Source organism: Marmota flaviventris, chromosome 13 (genome assembly GCF_047511675.1).
Source record: "Marmota flaviventris isolate mMarFla1 chromosome 13, mMarFla1.hap1, whole genome shotgun sequence".
In the NCBI taxonomy this organism is placed as follows: domain Eukaryota; kingdom Metazoa; phylum Chordata; class Mammalia; order Rodentia; family Sciuridae; genus Marmota; species Marmota flaviventris.
In genome coordinates, this window is record NC_092510.1 from 41,186,958 (window position 1) to 41,211,925 (window position 24,968).

General features: G+C 35.9%; 1 protein-coding gene across 2 annotated transcripts in view; it reads right to left on the reverse strand.

The window, feature by feature from the left end:
- Positions 1 to 24,968, reverse strand: part of Plgrkt (plasminogen receptor with a C-terminal lysine) — a 53,130-nt gene that overhangs the window by 17,274 nt on the left and 10,888 nt on the right. The window contains exon 1 of one of the 2 annotated variants that reach the window (XM_071600614.1): positions 13,752 to 13,860. The exons of the other annotated variant lie outside the window; for it this stretch is intronic. Within the exon in view, the coding sequence (XP_071456715.1) occupies positions 13,752 to 13,793 (42 nt within the window). The 5' untranslated portion in view covers positions 13,794 to 13,860. Of the gene's footprint in view, positions 1 to 13,751; positions 13,861 to 24,968 lie in introns of those variants that run through there. 2 annotated transcript variants of the gene reach the window in all.

A 24,968-nucleotide genomic window follows, 5' to 3' on the forward strand; every position in this document is an offset into this window, starting at 1 on the left:
CTAAATACCTACCAATAATGAAATAGTTCAATAAATTTTGATACATTCTTAATGTAGACATGGGATTTAAAACAATATTAAAAAATGCTAATATTTATAGAATGTTATAGTTATTATGTGCCAGATACCATTCTACTAACTTATTTAATAGAATAAAACTCTAGGGCTTGGGTGGTAGTGTTATCACCAAATTGCATTTTCTCATGAGGGCTTCTCTGATCCTACTTTCAATTTGCAAGGCCATGCTGACAATGTTGGACTTCATGGGGAGCCACCAAAAACAACAGTGATGTGATTATATTTGCATTTTAAAATGGCCCCTAGCTACACTGTGTGGAATAGAACGGAGGGGAACAGAACTGGGTGCAGGCAGACCACTAGGAATTTTTCCACAGTAGGATGGTAGAAATGGGGGAAAACAGATGGGCTCCAAAAGGCATAGAATGGGTAGGAACTGGTGAGAAACTGGATCTAGGAAAAGAAGGAGAGAAGAATCGGCTCCCTGTGTTGGGTTGAATGATGCCCCCAGCAAAGAAATAAAAAAATATGTGTGCATCCTAATCCCTGGAATCTAAGAATGTGACCTTATGTAGAAAAGAAATCTTTGCAGATGTAATTAAGAATCTTGAGACGAAGCATCCTGGATTATCCCACTGGGCTCTAAATTCATTGACAAATATCCTTACAAAAGACACATGGAGGAGAAATGTGTGAAAATGGAGGCAGAGATTGGGGTGAAGCAACCACAAGCCAAAGAAACTTGGGGCCACCAGAAGTGGGAAGAAGCAAAGAACAATTCTCCCTAGAGTCCTTGTAGAGACATAGTCCTGATGACGATGACACACCTTCACATTGGACTTCTGGCCTCCAAAACTGTGAAAAAATGAACTTCTGCTGTTTAAAGTCACCACATTTGTTAAAGCAGCCCTAGAAGTGAAGGCCCTAGGACACTACTCTGAGGAATGGCAAACTAGCAAGACACTAGAAAAGGAAATTGAGGACATAAAAAAATGTACAGGTGATCAGATCAAAACTAGATAGGATAAATGTTTAATTATATCTGAGTAAAACAATAATTTCTATAAAATTTCAGGTAAAATTTATAAAATAATTCATATTCCCCATTATTTAGATGTTCTGTTAGCAAGGAAGGAGGAAGCCAATAGTGCATGCTATGCCACACTTTATGAGAATTGGCTGGATGTGAAATAGAATGAAATCACACCAGGACAATGATATATTTGGATAGTGGCTTGTAACCAGCAGAGAAAGTCAAAATCTCACTAAAGAGTGAGATTGATTTTCATATTAATTCTTACTTATGGAGATAGCATACTGGTTTAGTCCAAATCATCTGTGGAAGGAAAACCAACCTGTACAGATATAAGATGAAGAAAGACTGACTATATGTAAGCACATCATGAAAAAAGAGCTAAGATCATAATGTACCAAATTGAGACATGAGTTAGAAATTCATAGCTACTCTTCACTAACACACAGAACATAATCATCACCACCCACACAAAAAACAGAGTGCAGATTCCAGCACAAGAACTCTGCATAGCTTCTGTCACGCAGAAAGTACCTAATTAATTTGAATTTCTTCCCCATTCCCCAAGGTGTAGTACTTAAATTTATAAACACAATATAATAATTTTGATAAATGAGTTAATTTTTCTCAGATATTTGGTCTTGCTCAAACCTTTACTTAATAAGAATAATAACAAAAACAGTCAAACTGAGGGAAGACAAGGTCAGAGATGGGGAGACAGGTGAGATAAGGTCAAATGGGGGTTTGACTAGGAAGAACAGGTCAATGGGATTTTATAGGTTGTTGTAAATGAATGTCCCGGGTTTTATTCCTAGTGATATGAAAAGCTTGTGGAAGGTTTTGAGGAAAAAAGTGACATTGTGATTATTATTTCTATAATAGTTCATAGTTATATCTCAATAAATGCTTCTCTAGCCTATAAAATTTAAGACAGCAAATAAATATTATGATAACTTTTTTTGAATTGGTATAAACTTATAACTCTCCTAATGTTTGTTATTTTTGTGGCCTTCTAGATAAATTATTTGGGTTGAAAAAGACACCTTAATTGATGTCTTAATAGTACCTGTATGTTTGTTCTAGAGAAAACAGAAAAAGAGAGTCTGCTTGTAAAAATCTTATGGGGAAGGGATGGTCAAAGGGAGAGGAAGGCAGCCAAAATCTGTGATCTACTGTTCAAAAGACATTGTTGAGAGGCAGTTCTCAAAGGGTCTCCAACATTTCTGTATGCCTTGTGAGCAAAGGCATTAATTTCCTTTTTTCCAGATTGTATTTTGAAGGATGCTGTTTAGAAAAAGCCTTGGAAAACAGAGAACATCTGTTTCAGGAGATAAAGATGGGCGAGATCATTGTCCATTATAAAACATTTGGGTTCCTTTAGCTCAGTCACCATCTCCTGTAATAGAGCCCACTGCATATCCACATGTTTCCTGGCCCTGTTCACATAGCTCCCATGGGACTTGAGGGCACAGGGAACCAATGCAAGGCAATGCTAACACACTCAACACTGCTACTGACATGTATAATAAAGTCCTTCTTCTGACCCAGGACTGCTGTCTCTTCTGCCAGCATTCATAAAATTATGCAGGACTAACTTACTAACCTGCAAGTAGGATATAGTCTCAGATCTTGGAGAGTTCCCTCTACAGTTCTTGGATACTGGTTGATGTTAGCTGAGAAGAAGCAGGGGGAAGTCTTCCAGGGGCTGAAAATGTTCTATCTATTGATCTGGGTAGAAATTTTATAGATATAAATAGAAATTTATCAAATTATACATTTGATTTTATGTACTTCATTGTGTCTATGTTATACCTTAGCATAAGAAGAAAAGAAGAACTTTTAAAGTGACAAAGATAAAAACGAGGAGACCAATTAGGAAGCTATAACATTAATCCAGGCAAGACATCAGGGAATGGAGCAGAACTATGGCAGTAGAAGTGGTGAAAAGTGGTTAGGTTCTGGATATGTTTGGAATTTAGGACTGAAATTACTTTTCTGATGGACTGGAGAAAGGTATGGAAGAGAAAGGGGAGCATATAGTGTCATTTATGGAACTGGGGAACACCACAGAATTAGCATATTCAGTTCAGTAAGGATGAGGAATTGTGTTTCGGACATGTTAGTCTGAGATGTTTATGGACATCTAGGTGAAGTGTCAAGTAGACAATCTTATAGATCACTCTGTAGTTATGGTCAAAGTTCAGGTTATAAATATTAATTTAAACACATTTGGAATTATGAGACTGAACAAGATTGCCTAGACATAAAACTTGTTGGCTGAGAAGACAATGGCAAACTGAACCAGGGCTACTCCAGGAAGGTGCAACCATCAGAGAGAAGTGGAGGCAAAGGAGACTGAGATTGATGGCATTGTGGGGACGGGGGCAGAAAAGCATGAGCTCCAGGAAACAACTGAGAAGTGTTTTTCAAGGAAGGAGTAATTAGTGATCAGCTGTATCAAAAGGTGCTGAAAAATTAAGTAAGACGTCTCTGAGATATTATAAGCATATTATTGATTAGTGAACATCTAAAACATTCCTGTGTCAAAGAAAGCCCCCAATAATCACAGAACATATAAAGAAGATGCATAAAAATCTACACAAGGCCAGGTGTGGTGGATCACACATGTAATCCCAGTGGCTCGGGAGACAGAGGCAGAAGAATCACAAGTTCAAAGCCAGCCTCAGCAATTTAGAGAGGTGCTAAGAAACTCAGAGAGATCCTGTCTAATAAAATACAAAGTAGGGCTGGAATGTGGCTCAGTGGTTGAGTGACCCCGAGTTCAATCCTTGGTACCAAAAAAAAAAAATCTATACATGAACTCATTGTTCTCAACAAAAGATCATATTTTTTGCATTGAAGAAAATAAAGTTCACAAATTTGTCCACTCTTTTCCTCTTTCCTCAGTCCTTGAGGTTTTGACTTAGAATGAGCAATTAGAGAAGATCTTCTCCCCATTTAGTCTTAGGGAATGAGCCCTCAGTCACTCAGATCCTGAAGATAATAGAGAAATGAAATGTTCTTGGCCTATTCTATACTTTAAATACTGCCCAAACTTTTGAGGAAATGTCTCTCTTTGGGGAAACAGGACTGCTATTTAAGTTATGTTTCAGTTTCCTCATGTAAAAAATAAGAATAGCAATAGTGCCAATCTCAAAATTTGTTACAAGGATTATAAATGTCAATATATGCAAAGAATTAACAATAGTGCCTAGCACATGGTAAATGCTAAATAAGAATTAGATATTTAGTATAGCATCATTGTATTATCAGTATCCTCCAGCTAAAGACACCAGGAACATACCTACAGTAAGAAAAGCCATTAATGTAATAATTTATTACATTATTGCAATGAAGGAGACACACTATAGAAACTATGGGAAGCCTCAGTAAAAGGATATTAGAAAGAACTTCCCATAGGACATAGACTTCTGTTAAGTGATTTGGGAATGGTCGATAGATGATCTGGAATGGGTCCCATCAGGAAATGGCATTTGTTCTATGACTGGATATCTTATGACTTCACTAGAAGCAGGAGGGACAAAGCAGGTCCATGTGATAAACAGTAAAGATATAGTGGTATGCATATTAGCCAGAATGGGGATTCTTGGTGACCACTGTAGTCTGGACAACATTCATGTTGTCCTCTGTGTTTTAATATGGTTACAAAATGCTCTTGTTTTTTGTCTTACTGCATCATGGTCACGGCATGGCCTTATCTGATGATGACCTGTGACATTTCTATATTCTACAGGAGAACACCATGGCCTTGCTGATCACTCCAGGGAAGAGCCCAGCTGTGAGGGGTGTGTGTGTGTGTGTGTTTTAATCAGTATAAAATGTCATGTGGTTTGAGGAGGAAGAACTTTCATAGTTTACAGTGACACTATCTGAGTAATGTATCATGAGACAAAGCCTGGGGGTGGCCTAGAGCCTGAGGGTGGCCTGGGGCCTGAAATGTAAAAGGGTAGGAAGGTTGTAGCATGGCCAAAAGGTGTCTGTGGTCATATATTCATTCAGGAGCCCCAGCGGAGTCAGACCAATCAGAGCGGGCTGTCTAAGAGGCTCTGAAACTGAGGTGCCAGCGTTTGTCTGCCTCAGGCTAGGGTGCTATTATAAAAAATCCCAGAAATTTCCAATTCTGTGTCTAATTCAGACTTTATTATGTTCTATTTGCCTTTCTCCATGTAAAAGTAGCCTTGCAAAACCATGGGACTGGCAGGGAAGACCTGAACCTGTTGACACCATTATTGAATTGATCAAGACAGCCTGGTGCTGGACAACTTTCAGAATCTGAAAGATCAAAGGAAGGGGAAGAGGAACCTCTGGCAAAAAGAGTCAAAGAGGGAGGCTGTGAGGGCCTGGAGACACTTCCTGTCTGGATTCCATAACCACAGTGTTCAAGAGTAGAAGAGGACACAATGTCGTCATTCCTATCTATCCTCTACAATTTTTATTCTCTTTGGCATGCTATAAATCACTGTTATAGTTTGGATCTGGAATATCCCCCAAAGACTCATATATTGAAGAACTGGTCCCCAGCTCGTGGCATAACTGGAAGGTAGTGAAAACTTTAGGAGGTAAGACTTAGTTGGGAGAAGTAGGTCACTTGGACCATGCCTCTGAAAGTTTATTTTATCTCTGTCCCCTTCCTCCCTCCCCCACCCCCTCTTTCTCTCTCCTTCCCACCATCATGAGGTAAGCAGCTTTGCTCCACCATGTCTCTCTGCCATGATGTTCAGCCTCACCTCACACCCAAAGTCTGAAGGGCTAAGTGACCATGGACAGAAACCCATGAAACCAGGAGCCAAGATAAATCTTTTCTCCTTTAATTTGATTTTCTTAGGTTTTTGACACAGTGATGGAAAACTGACTCACACAATTATCAAATCAAATTGGGGTCTATTACTTTGGAGCCAGAGAGACCCCAATCTTCAAATCAGACATCCATGGTACTCCTCTAAGATGCAACTCTTCCACCTATAAAATGCATTTACTAACATATTCCTTGAAAAACTTTTGTGAGGCTTAAGGATAGTATATGCTAAAAAGCAAGCTCTGATGTCACCAATATTAGAGGACAGGGCCAAGTCAAATCTACAATACTGTTGCTTTTCATCATTCACATCAAATGGGGATGTGTGAAGTGGAAAAGGAAGGAATTTTTAAATGTCTTTAAACTATAAAATAATTAAATCTTTTCTAAAAAGTTTTATTTACTAATGGACTATTCAACACTCAGAAAATTGTAACACTGGGGATATTTTTTTCATTTGCCCATCTTAAATAACAAAACAGCACATTTTCTAAGTGTTCTAAAGAACATTTAGCGTAACCCAATAGATGGAAAAATACTTTGCAGATTTATGTTGGCCACAGAAGACCCTAAAAACTTGACTGGAATAGTTAAGCATTTGTGTGTGCTTATAGCATCATTAACTAAATCATTGATTTGAGGCTGTCTTGGATCATGTAAAATGGCTTTCATTTGTGCTAAATCTGAATAGGATTAATTTTCTTTGGAATAATTGCAGTTTATGATACTTGATTTCTCAGGGTGAAACAGATAACAGCCAAGATAGCACAGAACATTGCCTGAGGATAAAATAAAGATAAGGGAAGGAAGTCATAAACTGCTGCCAAGACTAGTTTATCTAGTTTATCACAATAATTCTCCTAATGGTAGGATACTTTGGTTTCATATCAGAAGATTACACAAAACTCATTTGTCACATAATGAATTGTACACCTGGATACAAAAAGATTGCCACATTGACTATTAGAGTCTTTGATCAGTAGAGCTAATAAACTGTAGAAGATCCAGCTCTGCTTTCTCCTCATTGCTCTGTGATAAGGGACACAGATTTTGGAAACTGTCCTTCAGGTTTTATGGCCTTGAAGTAAGAGTAAGTCTGCCCTTTTACCATGGTGGAACCAAGAAACAAAGCAGACAGTCCCATAGGTATCTTGATGTGTTCAATCACAATGATGCTTTGTCCAGTTTAACTGTCCTCAAACTATTAGTAAGCCAAGATGCACTGGAGTGGGTAACTTATTAGGAATGTTGGTTGAAAAAGCCCCACAGGTAATTTGAATGAACTGTCTCACCCCCACTGCTACAATGCAAAGTGAAGGGAGGGCATGTTTCTCTGTGTTGGACAATCCTAGGCTCATCTCCTAGGCTCTCACCTCTTAGAGTTCTAACATTTGTACTGACATCTAGAGGAAGAAAGTGGATAAGGCAGCAAATCTCTTAGAACAATGCTGGGAAATTGGTGTTTAAACAAATCAAGGCTCATGCATGCTAAGAATGCATGCACAACTCTTGTGCCTTTGGATTTCTTCTGTTTACATTTTAGACAATATAGTAACAGATATATCATCTAATCTCTTCAGGATTACTCCTGGGATGTGCTATGAGGATAAACTAAGAGATACTTGTCAAGGTACAATAGATGCTGACAATAACATACTAACATAATTCTGAGTAGATACTTAAGGTTAATATATTTATGTAAACCAATTGCCAAAGCTGATGGATGGGTTAACTCGCTGCTAGCTCCAGCTTGTCTGTTTTTCACTGTTTCTATTTTACCTCCCTCTTCTGTGCCTTACTTCCTAAATAATTAACCCATAATGTCAACTTTGCCTATAAAGAAGAATAATGGAAAAGATCAAAGAATAATACCAGTAATCCAACCTCATAATCAGTAATTTTTCTTTGAATTTGCAGAAACTAGGAATGTCTAGAACACCTGGTGACCTATGGACAAAATCCAAACCAAGTCAAGAGAACTAATTACTGCTCTGAATTAGATCATCTAGTGCCTGTCTGGGTATGGATAAAATTAGATTCTTCAAAGACCCCATGTAAACTTTTGCACCTGTGATGCCTAGCAAGATGGAATTTGGGTCACAATTCTTCATCTTCTCTCTACCAGCTTATTATCTTCTCCCATCACTTTCTCTCTAATCATTGACTTCACTGGGCAGCAGCAGAATACATACATGCACACACACACACACACACACACACACACACGTGTATATATATATACATTAAAAACTGAATCATGATAATAATATACAGATGTTGAATGATTTGAGAAGAAAATCATCTTACATTTTACTGGGATGTATTTTTCTTTGATTGATAAATCTATAGAAATTAACATCTCCATAGACCAGCCTTCTATATAGCATTGCTATTTTTATTATAAACATAAATCTCATACAACCATTTCCTAATGAACTATGAACACATCAGTTTTTATGTTACCTTTGTTAAGTGAAATTTTCAAACGTCTAGCAATCTAGACTTTCTGACGCAATAACAGGTTTTTTTAACTACTGGGAAGTAAAAGCAGAAAGCCTGTATGACATGCTGATAAGTTGAAGACAGGGGGAGGAAAGCAGCTCAGGACGTGACAGCCAGGAAATGGGGAGGAAGGAGTCATGGCCAGGGAAGGGGTCAGAAGAAAAAAGGGTACATCCCCTGTGACCCACCTCCACTAGCCATGTCTCACCTGCTTACCAGTCAGTCCATTCAAACTAGGATGAACTGTTTATATTACAGCTCTCATAATGCAATTATTTTAACTCTGAATATTTCTGCACTAATTGGAGCTTTGCAGGGACACTTCATATTCAAACTATAACAAAAACTGAAAGGTATTTTTGTCTTAGTCCTGTTCCCCCAACCCCACTCTGAGTCCCTTCTTTCTCCAATTTATTGCCTTTTTTTTTTTTTTTTTGAAGACTAGAATTGGGAGGCATAAAAACTCAAAGAAGGGCATAGTTGAGATCAGTATGAATAAAAAACGTAGAAGGGAGATTAGGATATCCAGTCAGTGGACAGCAAGAAATGCAAGCAGATCACGAATAACGTTCTTTCAGGTGTGAGGTTCTCTGTGGATGAGCTGACAGGGCAGTGGGTGCATCCTCACCTTCCTCCTTCTTTCCCCCAGAGGAACTATCAGGGCTTATACTCCAAAAATGCTTTGCTGCTCTATGAAGCCCTGAAAATGGCACAAGCCATAACCTGAAGAAGTCCACAGATAATTTAGTCTCTGAGTTTTTCATATTAAGATGCACTAAGCTTTCATTTTCATAAAACTATGAACATGCGGGCATTCTTCATCCACTGCACCCAACCCCATTACAACTATGAGTGATTTAAAGTAATTAGCTGTGCCCTTGGGATCTTCTCACAGAGAGATCTGCATCTGAAATGCCTCATCTTTATCATAAAGCTTTAGGAAAATTATGTAGTGTTTAAATATTTTTTATAGATAGCATCATGCATTGTTATGCCACCAAGTAGTAATGGGGTTCAAAAATCATTTCATCTCCAAATATTCCACTCTGGCATGTTGATTATTTCAAAGTAAAAGATAGTAATTGAGCAGTTATAGTTGCTAATGTTAAGGTTCATAACTATAACTGCAACTTTTGTTGTGTTTTTTTGTCTTATTTATTTACATGCCTAAAAAGAAAACATATTTGCAAAAAAGATTTCCCAAGAAAAAACATCACTCATAATTTTCTCACTAAATATAATTTTTAACTCTGAAGACTTCATGTTCAAAATTTCCTCAAAATAAATATGACTTTAAATTTCTAAATGCACAACTGAAAATAATTATTTACACTGTAAGCTTACATTCAAATTATGTACAATGATTTTTAAAAAAATCAAATGATGTGCCCTTCTTTAATAAAAATTTAAATACTAAGTGACACAATTTTATTATCATAAAGAAATAAATTTTTAATCTGATGACCCCCATATTTCTAATTTGTCTATGATAAATATACCAGAACTGAACCAAACTAAGCCTCCCACATCACTGGAATTATAGGTCTGCACTACTGGGTCCAGCTAAAATTTTTGTTTATTAAGCATGATCCAAATACTTCTTCTTCCAATGAAAGTATTATGTGTAATAACTTGAACCACCAGAACATATGAATTAATATTATAAAAATATTTAATCTTGTCTTTTTATCTTTATATCCTTATTGACCAGTATAGGGACTGGCATATAGTCAACATTTAATAAATACTGAATACATAAATCACTATTAGAACATTCTCTTTGGGGTTCTATCCCTAACATAAACATTAATGTGAAGAGACAAATGAAAATATTAACATATTTAATGGCCTATAACATGTTTAATGACTACTTGTCACCAATATGATATAATTCTAACATGTATTTCCAGAAGTATTCTAAGGTATTGCTTTGCAAATTCATGCTCAAGTATAAGAACAAAGATAGAAGTTGGGGTCTTGGGAGACTTTAGCCTCAAAACCCTAAGAACCAAATTAGATAATATTTTTAAATAATGGTCTTAGAAATAATCAAATAACATTTTATCTTAAATATTTTTTAAGGAAAGAAAAACTTCTTTTGCTGGCCTTAATTATTACTCCTAGTTTGTGGGGAAGGTGACTAATGTTAGTATTGAGGCTGTTCATTTTCAGGTATACAAGTTTAGTGTTCCATTACTCAATTTGTACAATAGACCTCCTGTTATGCTCAAATCATGAAAATTAGAAGAAGCCCATCAAAGATATAAATAAATAATAAAGACAATAAGTTTAAATAGATGAGGCTGAAAATAGTTGCAGATACAATTATGCTTCTTTAGAAAAATGCATTAATTTGTTCACATTGAAACTCTGTCCAATGATGTTGTGTGTGGCATGGCATTTAGAATGAGCTAAATATCTTATAGAACAAACAAGAAAACTTAATAAAGCAATAGAGTTAATAATTAAGATGGTGTACCTCCAGTACAGTTCTATGGCCTGTACCCCATACAAAAATTAGAATAGATTTCAAATCTCTTGACAAGAAAAACTGAAAACAGGAAATACACAAGGAACATTAAAAATAGTAGAGAAATTTATAGGAGAGACAAAACCTAACAAAAATAATTTTCCCATCTGGGTAAACTATGAGGGAAGTCTGAGTAGAAATAAGTATTATTATGTTACATTTACATAATTATTGGTCCATTATAGAATATAGGAGCCAGCACTGGATTATTCTAAATAAACAACAAAGATTAGAATGATTTATCTACGAAAATTAGGCACTTTATTTAAGAGTGAGTTGAGAGACCACAAAACAATTCTTTGTGCTGTAAATTTTGAAATGGTTCATACTTCACAATTAGAATAAAGACAAAAATAAGAATATGTTTCTACTAAATCAGAATAAAACAAAATCACAGTTTTAAACATATACTTAAATTTTAATATTATTCTTACATTCTGTTTTGAGTTAACCTCTACCCTAAATACAAATATATCAGTGCTAAGTATGAACGTGAGGACGAGGACACAAAATTATGAACTCACTATTGGTGGTGACAGATGGATCAATCCATTACTAAATGAACTTATGTACTTTCATGTAAGATGACAAAAGGAAATGCTATTTCTTTTCCCTCCATCTGGTTCATAGCTTTCCCTTCAGTTGATTCAAGTCTCTGCCCAAATACTTCTTCCTCAGAGAATGGTCTTCCTTGAATCCCACATCCCTCTCTAGTGTTCATCACATGACTTTACTGGACCCAACAGTATTCATGTCTGTTTATCTGTATCTTTCCTATTTAAAAGTAGACTCCATTTGAGCAGTGACTTAGTTCAAGTCTGTATTTCACTACTTTAGATGGATATACAATAAGTATTTGCTGAATGAAGAAATAAAAGAATGAAGTAGTGGTCAGCATGGAGGGAGCTGAGGTATTTCCCCTAAAAAAAAAAAAAAAAAAAGAAAGAAAGAAAGCCACTCTTGCTGGAGCCTTGGGAGAAGGAGCACCTGCTGCAGGCAGCTATCACAGATGCCGCTCTGAGATCCATTGAATTCATGGGAAATAAAGGCATGGGAGTGTTGGCTGGCTGTGGTGCAAACCTGCTGAGGTTTATGAGCTTCTTCCTATCTTTGTTCCTAGCACGAGGCACCCAAGGGATTTCACATCACTCCCTTGTCTATTCTATTTAATTTAATATAATAAGAAAAAGAACTGGGAAATTAGAATCTGAAGGACAGCATAGTTGAGATTTGTGCATGTAAGAATGTTGTAGAAAAGTTACCAAATTTCAAATGTATAAGATAAAGCAGAACTTGGACCATATCATTTGATGACAGGTAGCAGGAGATTAATTAATCCAGTGAATTATGAGCAACCAGGAGCAGACAGCTGAACAGGGTCCCCTTCAACTGTGAGGTTTTCTGATGCTGGGCCAGCTGATAGGGCAACAAGTTGAATCCTCAACTTCCAACCCTGCCACCCCTACAAAAAGGGAACATCAGAGGTTATGCTCCAGAAATGCTTTGCTGCTCAGATTAAGGAAGAATGAGAAACTTAAGACCAGTCTTGAAACTTCAGAATGAACAAGTCAGGAACTCTCTAGAAGTAAGGCACTTTTAATTGCAGAAAGATATAAATACTAAACTTTAAAAAAAAAAAAAAAAACAGGTAAAGTGATCCATGGGAAAAGTTAACTCTGTTAAGCCAAGAAAGTAACATAACATTTCACCTGGAGGAAGGACAACTGAGAGAAGTGAGTAATGATCTTCCCTCCTTAAGCAACTGCTTTGAGTGCCCCTGGTGAAGAAAGTCTACAAACAAACATTTCATCTCTAAGTCTTAATATTAAGATGTGCTAAGTTTTCAGTTTGGTAAAGCTATGAACATGATGGGAATTTCTCCCCCATTACACCCAAGTTCACAATAGAATATATGAATGGCATAAAGCAAATGGATGTGCTTTTTAGATCCTCTCATGGAGGAATATATCTGAAATATCTCATTTTACACTATAAAACTTCTGGGAAATTATATCATGTTTTACATTTTTTTTTAGAAGGAAGCACCATATGGTGACATGATGCCAGGGGGCATTTTACCACTAGGTTGCTTTTCGTCTCACAAAATACATGAAGAAGACAAAACTATCGCTATGTTCATTTACTTTCACCCACGTTTCTTGGGATTACTTGTTCTTCCTTCTATCTCTCACAACAGACAGATTGCTGGTATTTTTTTTATATATTTTATGTATTTGGATATCTAGTTCTTGTGAATGACAGTGTTCAAATATGAAATTTCTAACTGGTATATTTATTAAAGGGTTATAGAAACAAAATATTACTTAGAAATGAATTAATTTTTAGAGGTTTAAAAAAAATCTAACCTAATATAGATTTCTTTGCTCATAAGTACCCTAAACTTTAAATATACAAACATTTTAAAACTAAAAATATGAACAAAAGTTGAATTAAAGTATATATTCTCAATCAGAAAATTAGCAGTAGTTACTTTTTTAATATTTATTTTTATAGTTGGACACAATACCTTTATTGTATTTATTTATTTTTATGTGGTGCTGAGGATCAAACCCAAGGCCTCGAAATTGCTAGGCGAGCTCTCTATTGCTGAGCCACAAGCCCAGCCCAGTAGTTAATGTTAAGCTAACTGAAATCTAGAATTTCAGTTCACTGTGCTGTTCACTTGTTTGTGTAAATAGTAAGATAAATTTTTAGTTTTTCAAGAAAAGCAAATTACTCATAATTGCCATTCTGTTATAGCATTTAAAACTGTGAGATCTTTATGCTCAAAATTTCCTTAAAGCAAATATTGTTTAAAATTAATATATTTTGCCAGCAGTGATGGCACTCACCTGCAATTTCAGTGGCTCAGGAGACTGAGGCAGGAGGATCATGAGTTCAAAGTCAGCCTCAGCAAAACTGAGGTGCTAATAAGCAACTCAGTGAGACCCTGTCTCTAAATAAAAAATACTAAATAAGACTGAGGATGTGGCTCACTGTGTCACAGTGGTCAAGTGCCCCTGAGTTCAATTCCTGACACCACACCCCCCCAAAAAAATTAATATATTCCTTTTTGAGCACATAACTAAAAATATACCTCAATTTGGCATCAAAAGAATGCACAATGATTGAAAAATCAAAATGTGCCCATAAATAACAAAACTTCAAATCCTAAATAACATAATAAATAAAAAATAAATAAATATCCAATGTTCCCCACATTTATAATTTACATTCAGTAAATATACTTGAACTGAACCTAACTATGAACTTAAAACTAATATCATTAATTTTCCTAATAGATTCAAAATTTTGTTTCCTGAACATAATCCAAATATTTTTTCTTCTAATAAAAGCACTACATGAAATAAGTTAAACCACGTCAGAACATACAAACATAGTAGAACTTTTCAACCTTGTCTTTTCATGTTTATATCCTCATTATCTAGTACAAGGTCTGGTAGTCTGCCAATGCCAAGGAAATATTGAATAAATAAATCAGTATCAAAAATGAAATTTAAAAATAAACTAAAAACTAAAACTTTAAAAGAAACAAAACTTAAATAAATCAGTATTAGAACATTCTCTTTGGGATTCTATCCTTAATATAAACATTAATAGAAGCAGCAAAAGAAAAAGCCAACACAGTCAATTTCACTGCTAGGCAGTTGTAAAATATAATTCTGACACTTTTCCAGAAACATTCTGAGGCAATGTTTTTTCTAATTTTTGCTTAAGTTTAAGAACAAGTATAGGAAAAGTGGGGTTATAGGGAGATATCTTTAAAAAATCTTAGAAACCACATTAGATAAGCTTTTGAAATAATTGGCTTAAAATAATATGAAGGCTTTACTCAGGTAAAGACCTCAGGTTATACCTCTGTTCAGATATTTCCCCTTCAGAGACAGCTTTTTCATTCATATATATGAAAATAAAGTAAATGAAGGCTATATATGGGCAGTGAATCTGTTTGTTCATTGTTGTATCCCCATCACCTTAAATAGATGTTTAATAAATATTTGTGAAATGTGTGAATCAATGAATGAATGAAAGGGGGGATGAAGTAAGGATCAGGCAGTTAGTGGGCTTGTAAGTATTTCCCTAACCAAGTCCAGCCTGGCTGGGTCAGGAGGAGCATAGTCACTACAGGTAGTTGTCTGAAATGCTGACCTGAGGTCACTGAATTCAAAGGGCACAAAGAGACAGCAAATGTCCGCTGATTCTGGTTGCACTCAACATAACCCCTAAAGTTTGTGAGCTTCTTCCCCATTTCTAAATGTGACTCTGAGGCAGCCCTTTGGAGCCCTGGGCACTTCTTTCTCTACCTTATTTCCATTTATTTAAAAACTAGAACTGGGAGGCATAAAACTTGAAGGAAGGCATAGCTGAGACTATGTAAATATGAACTTCATAGCAGAGAAATCGAAATATGAAGGAAGAGGTTAAAGCTGTGTCTGGACCACATCTTATGAGGACATGTAGCAAGGAGATTAGATTATCCCGCAGATGGACAGCAAAATAGGGTAAACAATAAATAAAGTCTCTTTCAAGATTGAGATTCTCTTTGTGACTGCAAGCAAGCTGATAAGGCAGCAGCAATATCCTCACCCATTCCCCAATCCCACCCATCAAAAGGGAAACACCAGGGATAGGGATGCTCCAGAAATGCTTTGCTGCTCAGATTTAGGAAGAATGAGAAACCTACCACCCAGTTGTGGAACTTGAGCATGCCAGAGACCCTCCAGAAGAAATATAATCTTTAATCACAGAAGAAATATAGAAGCTGAACTGCCTAAAGAGAACACATCAAGTGGTCCAGGGAGAAAAAATGAATTTTGTTAACCTGCAAAATTGGCACAAGCCTTCTAACGGAAGGAAAGAAAACTGAAAGAAGTGAGCATTGATCTTCCCTCCTTCTAGCAACTGCTTTGAGTCTTTTTGAGGAAGGAAGCCCACAGAAAACAATTTGATTTCTGAGCGATTAATATTTAGGTGCTCTAACTTTTCATAAAATTTTGGTGACTCTATGAGTATGCTGGCATTTCTACCACATTGTACCCCAACCCACTATAAAATATGAGGAATATAAAGCAAAGAGCTATGCCTTTGAGATCCTCTCACTGGAGAGGTCCACATCTGAAATACCCTTTTTTATACCATAAAACTTTGGAGAAATTTAAAAGCATACTTTTAAAAAGGAAAGAAAGCATTTGTAAATGATGGCTTTTGAAAATGAAAGCTCTAATAGCTCTATTTATGAAAAGAGCAAATAACAAAGCACTGTGTAAAAAAGGAAATAATATTAAAAGGCTTTTAAAACTAACTGAATAAAATTTCCTTTGCTTTTTAGTGTCCTAAAGTCTTTGCATATGCAAATATCTAAATGCTAAAAATATGAACAGAATATCAAATTAAAATATTCATTGCCAAATAGACCTTTTGGTGGTTTGGATTTTTATTATAATATGTGCAAGGAACGATTCATGAGAAGTCTGTGGGCTGAGTAAGAGTTGCTACTGTTAAGGTATAGGTCTGCTGCTGCATTATATACATTATAAACATATAACTATATACATTATAAATATAATATATAATCAGAGTTTTTCAAGAGAGGAAAATCACTCATAAACCCACTACAATATAGCTTTTAAAACTTGAGGTCTTCATGTTCAAGCTTTTTTCAAAACAAACATGGCTTCAAATTAATATCTTTATTTTAAGTACATAACTAGAAATAATTATTTTATAACAAAAATTGACATTTAAGTCACCAACAATAATTGTAAAATCAAGCGGGTATTTCCATATATAACAAAAATTCAGATCCCAAATGATACATTCATATTACTATAAAAAAAATCTCTAATATAATGGCCCACATGTTTCTAATTTATCTTCAATAAATAATATTTGAATTTAACCAGTAAATCCAAAACTAACATCATTAATTTACAAAATAGATTCAGAGAACACAAAATTTTTGTTTACTGAATATAATCCAACTATCTCTTCTTCCAAGAAAAATACCATGTAAAGTAATTTGAACTATTTCAGAACACACAAATACCATAAAACTTCTAAACCTTGTCTTTTTATCTTTAGATCCTCATTAGCACAGGGCCTGGCATACAGCTGTCCTTAATAAGAATTGAATAAACAACTTGGTTTTAGAATATTCTTCTTGGGGTTCTATCTTTAACATAAACATTAATAAGAAAATTCAAATGAAAATGCCAATATGCTCCAACACACTGCTAGGCAGAAGTATAAGGTAATTCTGACATATTTTTCGGAAACATCCTGAGGTGTTACTTTACAAATTCTTGTCTAAGTTTAAGGATAAGTACAGAAGTGAGATTTAGATAGATTTTACCTTCGAAACTCCAGAATCCAAGCTCATAGGACAATAAAATAATTGACTTTAAAATAATAAAATTAGATTTTGGCTTTCAAACTTGATTTTTGAAAGCAAGAAAAATTATAACTTACCTTCATTGTACCCTGTTAATTTTTTTTTATTCATTCATTATTGTTATTTTTGGCAACAGAAGTGAGCATCTAAGGTTGTCATTTTCAAGTATAAATGATTTTATTTCATTACCCAATCTATGCAACCAACATTGCTGTCAACTTAAGACATAGAAATTAACAGAAGCCACAAACATAAAAATCATAATTAAGGCAATAACTAGTTCTAATATCAAAGGGACCGGAAAAATTGTTGTAGATATGCTTCTCTAGAAAAATACACTAAAACTTTTGTTCACACTAAAACTTTGTCTAACACTAAGGTCTGTTGCAAGGCATTTGGAATAACACAGATCCACAGTATGGCCTAGATCCAAGAGCAAGGCAAAAAATGGCTCCAGAGCCTCAAATAAGCTTTAAAAACGAACAAGAAGATTTTGTCTCCTCCACCCCCAAGCAGAGGATTTCACCTAGGAACCAATATGTACCACTCTCATTTGAAATAAATCAGCATTATTTACTTGGGCTTGATGTCATATTGTTAATTTACTTGGGCTTGATGTCATACTGTTAATTATTACATAACTAAATAAAATGGTATTTGGAAAACAGCATTTAGTCTATCTTATTTTCCCAGTATGTACATAAGTTGTAGTTCTGTAATGTATCTGTGGTTCCATATCTAGAACTGAAAAGGGACATCAATTTTATTAAAGAATCAGCTGCTTTATTGTAAATTTTGTATAACACACTTGAGTTCTAGGTCTCTTCTCTGTGGTCAGCATAAACAATCATTATTTTATTTAATGTACATATGCAATGTGGGAATCAAAGAAGAAATCACCAACTAGTTCAGAGAACTAAATTGGGACCAGAGTTATAGAAAAGACAGGTCTAAAGTTTTAATTTATAATTTTGGTATTTATCTGAAGCAGTCTTATAAGCATCACATTAAATTTGCAACTGCCAGAAACCTTATTGTAGTTTGAGATTAACTTAAAATATTACCTTTTTAGTGCTCATGATAAATGCAGGTACCTTTTAAATTTCAGATAATGGCTTATACAAAAACATGAACATGCTCATTATCTTCTTCAATATCAACAGGAAATAGAGAGTGCACGCCCTCTTAGACTTGAAAACAGTGTAACTAAAAAGAATTTAATTAAAGGACAGTGTGATGGGGTTTAAGCAACCACAGTGATAGGAAGGCACCAGAGTCTGGCAACAACAGGAAGTCACTAGCACTTCTAGTGCAGAAGGAGAAAGGAAATGGAGCTGGGTAAGGGTGGAGTCAAACAAAATAACCAACATAGTGGTTGCCTGATTGATATGAAATAATGATTTGAAGCAGCATGAGAGAATATGTTCAGAATTCTGGTTTGTATCAGACTTAAAAGTCTTAGAAACTATTAAAGGTAAGCAATGATTTTTCAATCATTAACTTTAAAAAAAATTCCAGTTAAAAAATAAATATGGTTACAAACAGATTGTAAATAGTTACAAAGTAAATGATAAGTATGGGAATAGATGTCAAATCTCTGGACAAAAAAAAAAATATGGAAACAGGAAATATCCTTATGCAATGATTGTAATCAATCAGCTTTAAATACATGATTCAGTACAATCTCTACTCAGTAACTCCCTAACTTTGTGCTGGTTTCTTTGCAATATTCGACATACCACCCAAGTCACGTTGCTATTTACTGAACTCATTTTAAACTGGGAATGTTTTGTTCTGAAGTTTCCTTAAAAAAAAAAAAATCATGAGAACCCAGAAATATCTTTTATACAAAAGGATGGAAGAAGCAGAAATTCCATTTTTGTACAAGTTGAACACAAAGGAACACACCATGTTCTTTAGGTCAGGTCACAGGAAACTTTTGGAATGTCCCTGGTTCTTCCATGGCTCTGGAGGGAACACTCACAAATGTTCCCTAGTGTTTCAGAGCTAAGCATGCCCATGGGGATCCAGAGATCCAAGAAAGGCTGTGGGCTGACAGGCAAATTGGCCCCTCAGCCATTTGCCAGGATTGATTGTTTAAAGTGCTAAATATCCTACATGGCAGTGGTGAGAGAGAACTGGAAGAGCATGTGCTTACTCTAAAACTGAAGGTATAGGGATGAAGAAGTTTAAAAAAAAAAAAAAAAGATGACAAAGAGTGAAAAATGGGAAAATGAAATTCGAGATAGAAGAATAAAATAGTGATTGTGAGCAAATGGAGAGGAAAGTAGACAACAAAAAAAAGGGAACATTATTGAGCATATACTGCCACACGACCTAGTACTTCAATATTGTCCCATCTTAGAGATGAAGAAGCCTATGTTATTTACACACAGTCATTGTCATGTCCCCCAGGAAAGGGGGGAGAGGATCAAAGGCTGGGGCTGCAATGTTATCAGTGTATAGAGATGGGGTCTTTGGAGGTGGTTGGATCATGTGGGCTCTGACATCATGAATGGATTAATTCATTTATGGATTCATAGCTTAATGGGATTCAGGAAAGGGGCTTTGTTACAAAAACAAGCCCTCTTGCTTTGCTTCATGGCCACCATGAGGTGGGAAGCTGTGCTCTTCCACACCATAATAATCTGCCTCATCACAGGCCCAGAATGATGGAGCCAAGTAACCATAAACTGAAAACCTTGAGAAAAATCCTACCTCCTTTTAAATTGTTCATTGGGGTATTTTGCCACAGCAACAGAAAGCTGCCTGACACAGTCATTCAACCAGTAAGTGATGAAGGCAGGGTTGGACCCAGATGTGTCTGACTCTAATGCCAGTGACCTTCCAGTTACACACAAAAGAAAATGAATCCACAGTCCTTAGCAGTCATACCCTGGACTTAAACCCTGTAAGTGAGAACCTGAAGCCTTGCCAACCTGCCTGAAAGTTCAGTCATCCTCTCTCTTCATAATCTTAAGTCTCAAAAAGAGTAAGACCGATTCCTTCTTGCTTAAGCAATAAAGGACTAAAAACAACATAAGGTTCACTCCAATCAGAAAATAAACTTATAGCTTCAGAGAAAAAAAAAAGAAAAAGAAAAGCCTTTTGATTTTCTATAACTAGATTCACTGGTTTCACTTAAGTTTGTGAACAACCCTAGAACCAGTGTGTCCCCCTCAGAGAAGTGAATATAAGTGTTTGGTCCCACTTTCTGGATGGGAGGGGCAGGTAGCAAAGAGTCAGCTTGGTGGCTTGACCTTCATTTGCCTTTGTAGACATGTGTCTATGGCACCAACAATCTTCCTAATTGTTTCATTTTCACTCCCTATCATTCCTAGACAAAGACCACTAATAAGTCAAGATTTCCTCTATGAGGGGTTACATAGATAGGATCTTCATCTGAGGCAGTTATGGACTTAGTCTGTAACCCCAAATCTTTGCTGCATGGTAGTTAACTTTTTTAGGCTCATAAAGAACAGACTTCATCAGGAGGAATGAAAGTTCAAAACCAACCTCAGCAACTTAGCAAGGTCCTAAGCAACTTAGCAAGACCCTGTCTCAAAATAAAAAATAAGGGCTGGGGTTGTGGCTCCGTGATGGAGTACTTGCCTCACATGTGTGAGGCCCTGGGTTTGATCCTCACACCACATTAAAAATAGATAAATAAAAATAAAGATATTGTGTCCATCTATGGCTATATATATATATATATATATATATTTTTTTTTTAAATAAACTAATTAAAAGGGCTGAGGATGTGGCTCAGTTGTTAAGTGCCCTGGGTTCAACCCCTGGTGAAAGGAAGAAAAAGAGAAGGAAGGAGGGAGGAAGGGAGAAGAAAAGAAAAGAAAGAAAAGGAAAGAAATAAAGAAAAGGAATTTTAAAAAATGATTGGATCTCAGGCTAGGACAACTGGATAGTCACATGCAGTATGTGTTTATATCACATACCATATAAAAAATTAACTAAAAAATGGGTCAAAAACCAAAGTAAGAGATAATGCCTTAAACGTCTTAGAAGAAAAAAATAGGAACAAATCTTTATTACCCTGAATTTAGTAACAGTTTCTCAGATATGACACCAAAAGTACAAACAATAAAAGAAAAATTGGATTTCACAAAAATTAGAAACGTGTACTACAAAGGACACCATTGAATAAATACGACCCACAGATTAGGAAAAAAAATATTTACAAATTGTGTATCTGACAAAGATCTAGTACCCATAATATGTAAAGAATTCTTACAACTCAACAATAAAAAGACAAATGACCCAATTTTAAAATTGTCAATTTCAAATTTTAAAATTGTCCTTCTGGGCGAAGGACCAGAACAGACATCTTACCAAAGACATATCCAAATGGGCAAACAAGCATATAAAAAAGTTCAATATTTTCCTCATTATGGAAACTCTAATCAAAACCACGATGAGATACCACTTTAAACCCACTAGATGGCAAGAAGAAGGAGGAGGAGGCAGAGAGAAAGACGAAGAAGGGAGAAAATACAAGTATTGGTAGGAATCAGAAAAATCCTTCTACATATAATGGGAATGTAAAAAGAGATTTAAAAAGTACAGATACTGTGGAAAACAATTTCGTGGTTTCTCAGTGAGTTAAACGTAAAATTTCCACATGACTCAGCAATTCCATTCCTAGTATTTACCCAAGATAATTGAAAACAAGTGTTCAAAAAAAAAAAAAATCCTAGTACAAGAATGTTTATAGCAGCATCATTCACAATAGCAAAATGGTAGAAACAACCCAAATACCCACCAAGAGATGAAAGGATAAACAAAATGTGATACATCTATAATGGAATGTTATTCAGCCATTTAAAAAAAAAAAAGAACAAAGTACTGATACATGCTACAACATGGCTGAATCTTGGAAAGACATTTGCTAAGTAAAGGAAGCTAGACAAATATAAAGTGCTGTATGATTCAATTTATATGAAATGTCCATAGAGACAAATCCATAGAAACAGAAAACAGATTCATGGTTGCCAAGAGCTGGGGTTGGGGTTTGGAGGGATTACGAGTGATTGCTTTACAGATATAGGGTTCCTTTTTGGGGTGATGCAAATGTTATAAAAGTAAGTAGTGACAGCCTGGGATATAGCTCAGTTGCTAGAGTGCTAGCCTATCACATGTACAAGGCTCTGGGTTCAATCCCCCAGCACTGCTAAAAAAAATAATAATAATAATTAAAAACTAGCAATGATTGCACAACATTGTAGATTTACTAAATGCCATTGAATTGTACATTTTAGAATGGTGATTTTTATATGTATATTTTATCACAATTTTTTAAAAGACCTCAGAAAAAATGATTATGGGTAAGTGACACGGGGAGACTAGGAACAGATAGTGGGTGAGGGGAGCATGGATATAAATGAGTCCCAGAGGATAAGTTGAGGATAGTTGGAGACACAAACATAGAAATTTGATCACGCCTCCTCACAGCCCCACAGGGTCCTGGTGAACTTGTGATCAGTCTGCCCCTTTTATTCAAGGCACTTCCTAGCTAAATCCCCTGACACTTCCCGGCTCTGCATCCACCTGCCACCTACTCTCTCGTTTATCCACCTGCAGAAGATCTGGCTACTCTCCTCACCTTCTCACCACCTACTCTACATTTTGGGTTCCTTGACACCCCAAGTCCACAAAGTGCATGCTGTGCTGTTTTGCTTTTCTGAGAACACAAAGCCCTTTCCAGTTCAAGATGCTGGCAAAATTTCCACCTAAATCAAAAAGAAAAACAGATGGGAGGGCACAAGAAGGACAGACTTTGGAGTTATGAGGGCTTAGGCAATTTTATAGTGTTCTTTCTTATGAAAGTTATTTTGTTGTATTTTTATGTATTTGAAAAAGCAAATATATTTCATGTCACAAAAACCATTGGGTCATGCTATTCCTCTACACCAGACCCTTTAATGACTTTCCAGGTCACTCAGAATACATTTCAAAACAGTTATGCTGAATGATGGCCCTATGTAGCCTCTGACCTTGTCCCCTTCTCCCCCCCCCCCACATCCCCTCCCCACCCCGCCACTTCCAGAGCTCAGGGTACCCGGTCTTTGGTCTTTTTGGTGCTCCTCCAACTCAGCACAGGTTCTCCCCCTCCAAGTCTCTGCTCTTGCTTTCCTTCTGCCTAAAACCATCTTTTCTTGACTTTCTTTTGGCTTACATTTTTAGTTCCCTCAAGGCTCTGCTCAAATGTCACCTTTTTGAGAGGTCCTCACCATCTATTCCACTGAAAATAGCATCTCCCCACCAATCCACATTCTCCTGAAATTACACCCTCAACCTGCTTTTTTCCCTCACAGAACTTGATACCCATAACACACTCTGGCTAGTTGGCTTGTGCCTGCTCTCCTGTTGGCATGTAAGATCCATGAGGGAAGGACTTGGCCAGCATCATGCACCTTCCAAATTACTGCCTAGACTAGAGCAAGGCTTCACAAATATATGGTGAGTAAATGAATGACACTGCTAGTAATAAAAGTTTGGCTCACATTACTGACCTTGCTGAGTGTTACATGGGGTCAATGGTCTGTGCTAAATTCCTGCACAGGTATCACCTCATTTAAACCTCAGAGCAACTACACAAAGTATAATAATCCTTATTACTAAGCTATATACTTTAATGTAGGAAATGAGACCTGCTTACAATCAAATATTGATTGGGTCTTATCCAAAGGACACAGATGTCAAGTTGAAAGATCTCCCCCCAGCCAAAACTGGGACAATTTGAGCATCAAAAATAATGATGACTGCAACTAATTAAAATACATCAAGAGTTTATGATCATAGTATACAAATAAAAAAAATTATTTTGTTAAATATGTATATTGCTCTGATATCAGTTCATTATTATGAAAATGGCTAAATTAAAGGAAAGGGTCAAGAATTCATTTTGTGCTTTCTGTACCAACTGACTTTGCGATATCCAATAGTTAGTAAAGAAAAGTTCTTAATAAACTTCCAGCTAATAAATACAGAAAGAAGGAATCTTTTTAAATCACCATTTTTCAAGCCCTAATGAAGTAATATATATAGGCAATGATCACAAATGGGTAGTAAAGTCATACAATTACAGGTTGGTGGGGAACTTTATAAGGGATAGGTCAGGCCGACATCACTGAGAGTAAGACAACCAGGCCTTGTGTGCTTGTGGTGTGATGTACAAGCTCCACTTCTAACAGATCCTTGGAAAAGAAAAACTGAGCCTGAGTCTCAGCAAAACCTTGGATTATGCCAGCATCTAGGAAGAAGGAAGGACAGGCAGAAGGACAGAAGAACATGTTCAATAATTTAATGAGGAAGCCATCAGGGGATTGCTTAGAACAGATGACCTGGCTTCTTCAATAAACAAATGTTATAGCAGGTCAAAAGGAAGGGATATTGTCACAAATTAAGAAAGAGTTGGGAGCCCTACTAACCAAGTGTGATGGAGAAACTGAGAAGAAAACTGTTTGGGGGCAACTTCCATGATATGATTAACAGACTTTAGGAAGACTGATAAATAAAATTATTACAAAAGAAAAAATAACTTGCTCGGATACTTATTTCAAACAATTATAAAAAGACATGTATGAGATAATTGAGATGAGGGATCACAATAGAAAAGAATTATTGTAAATTTAGTTAAATA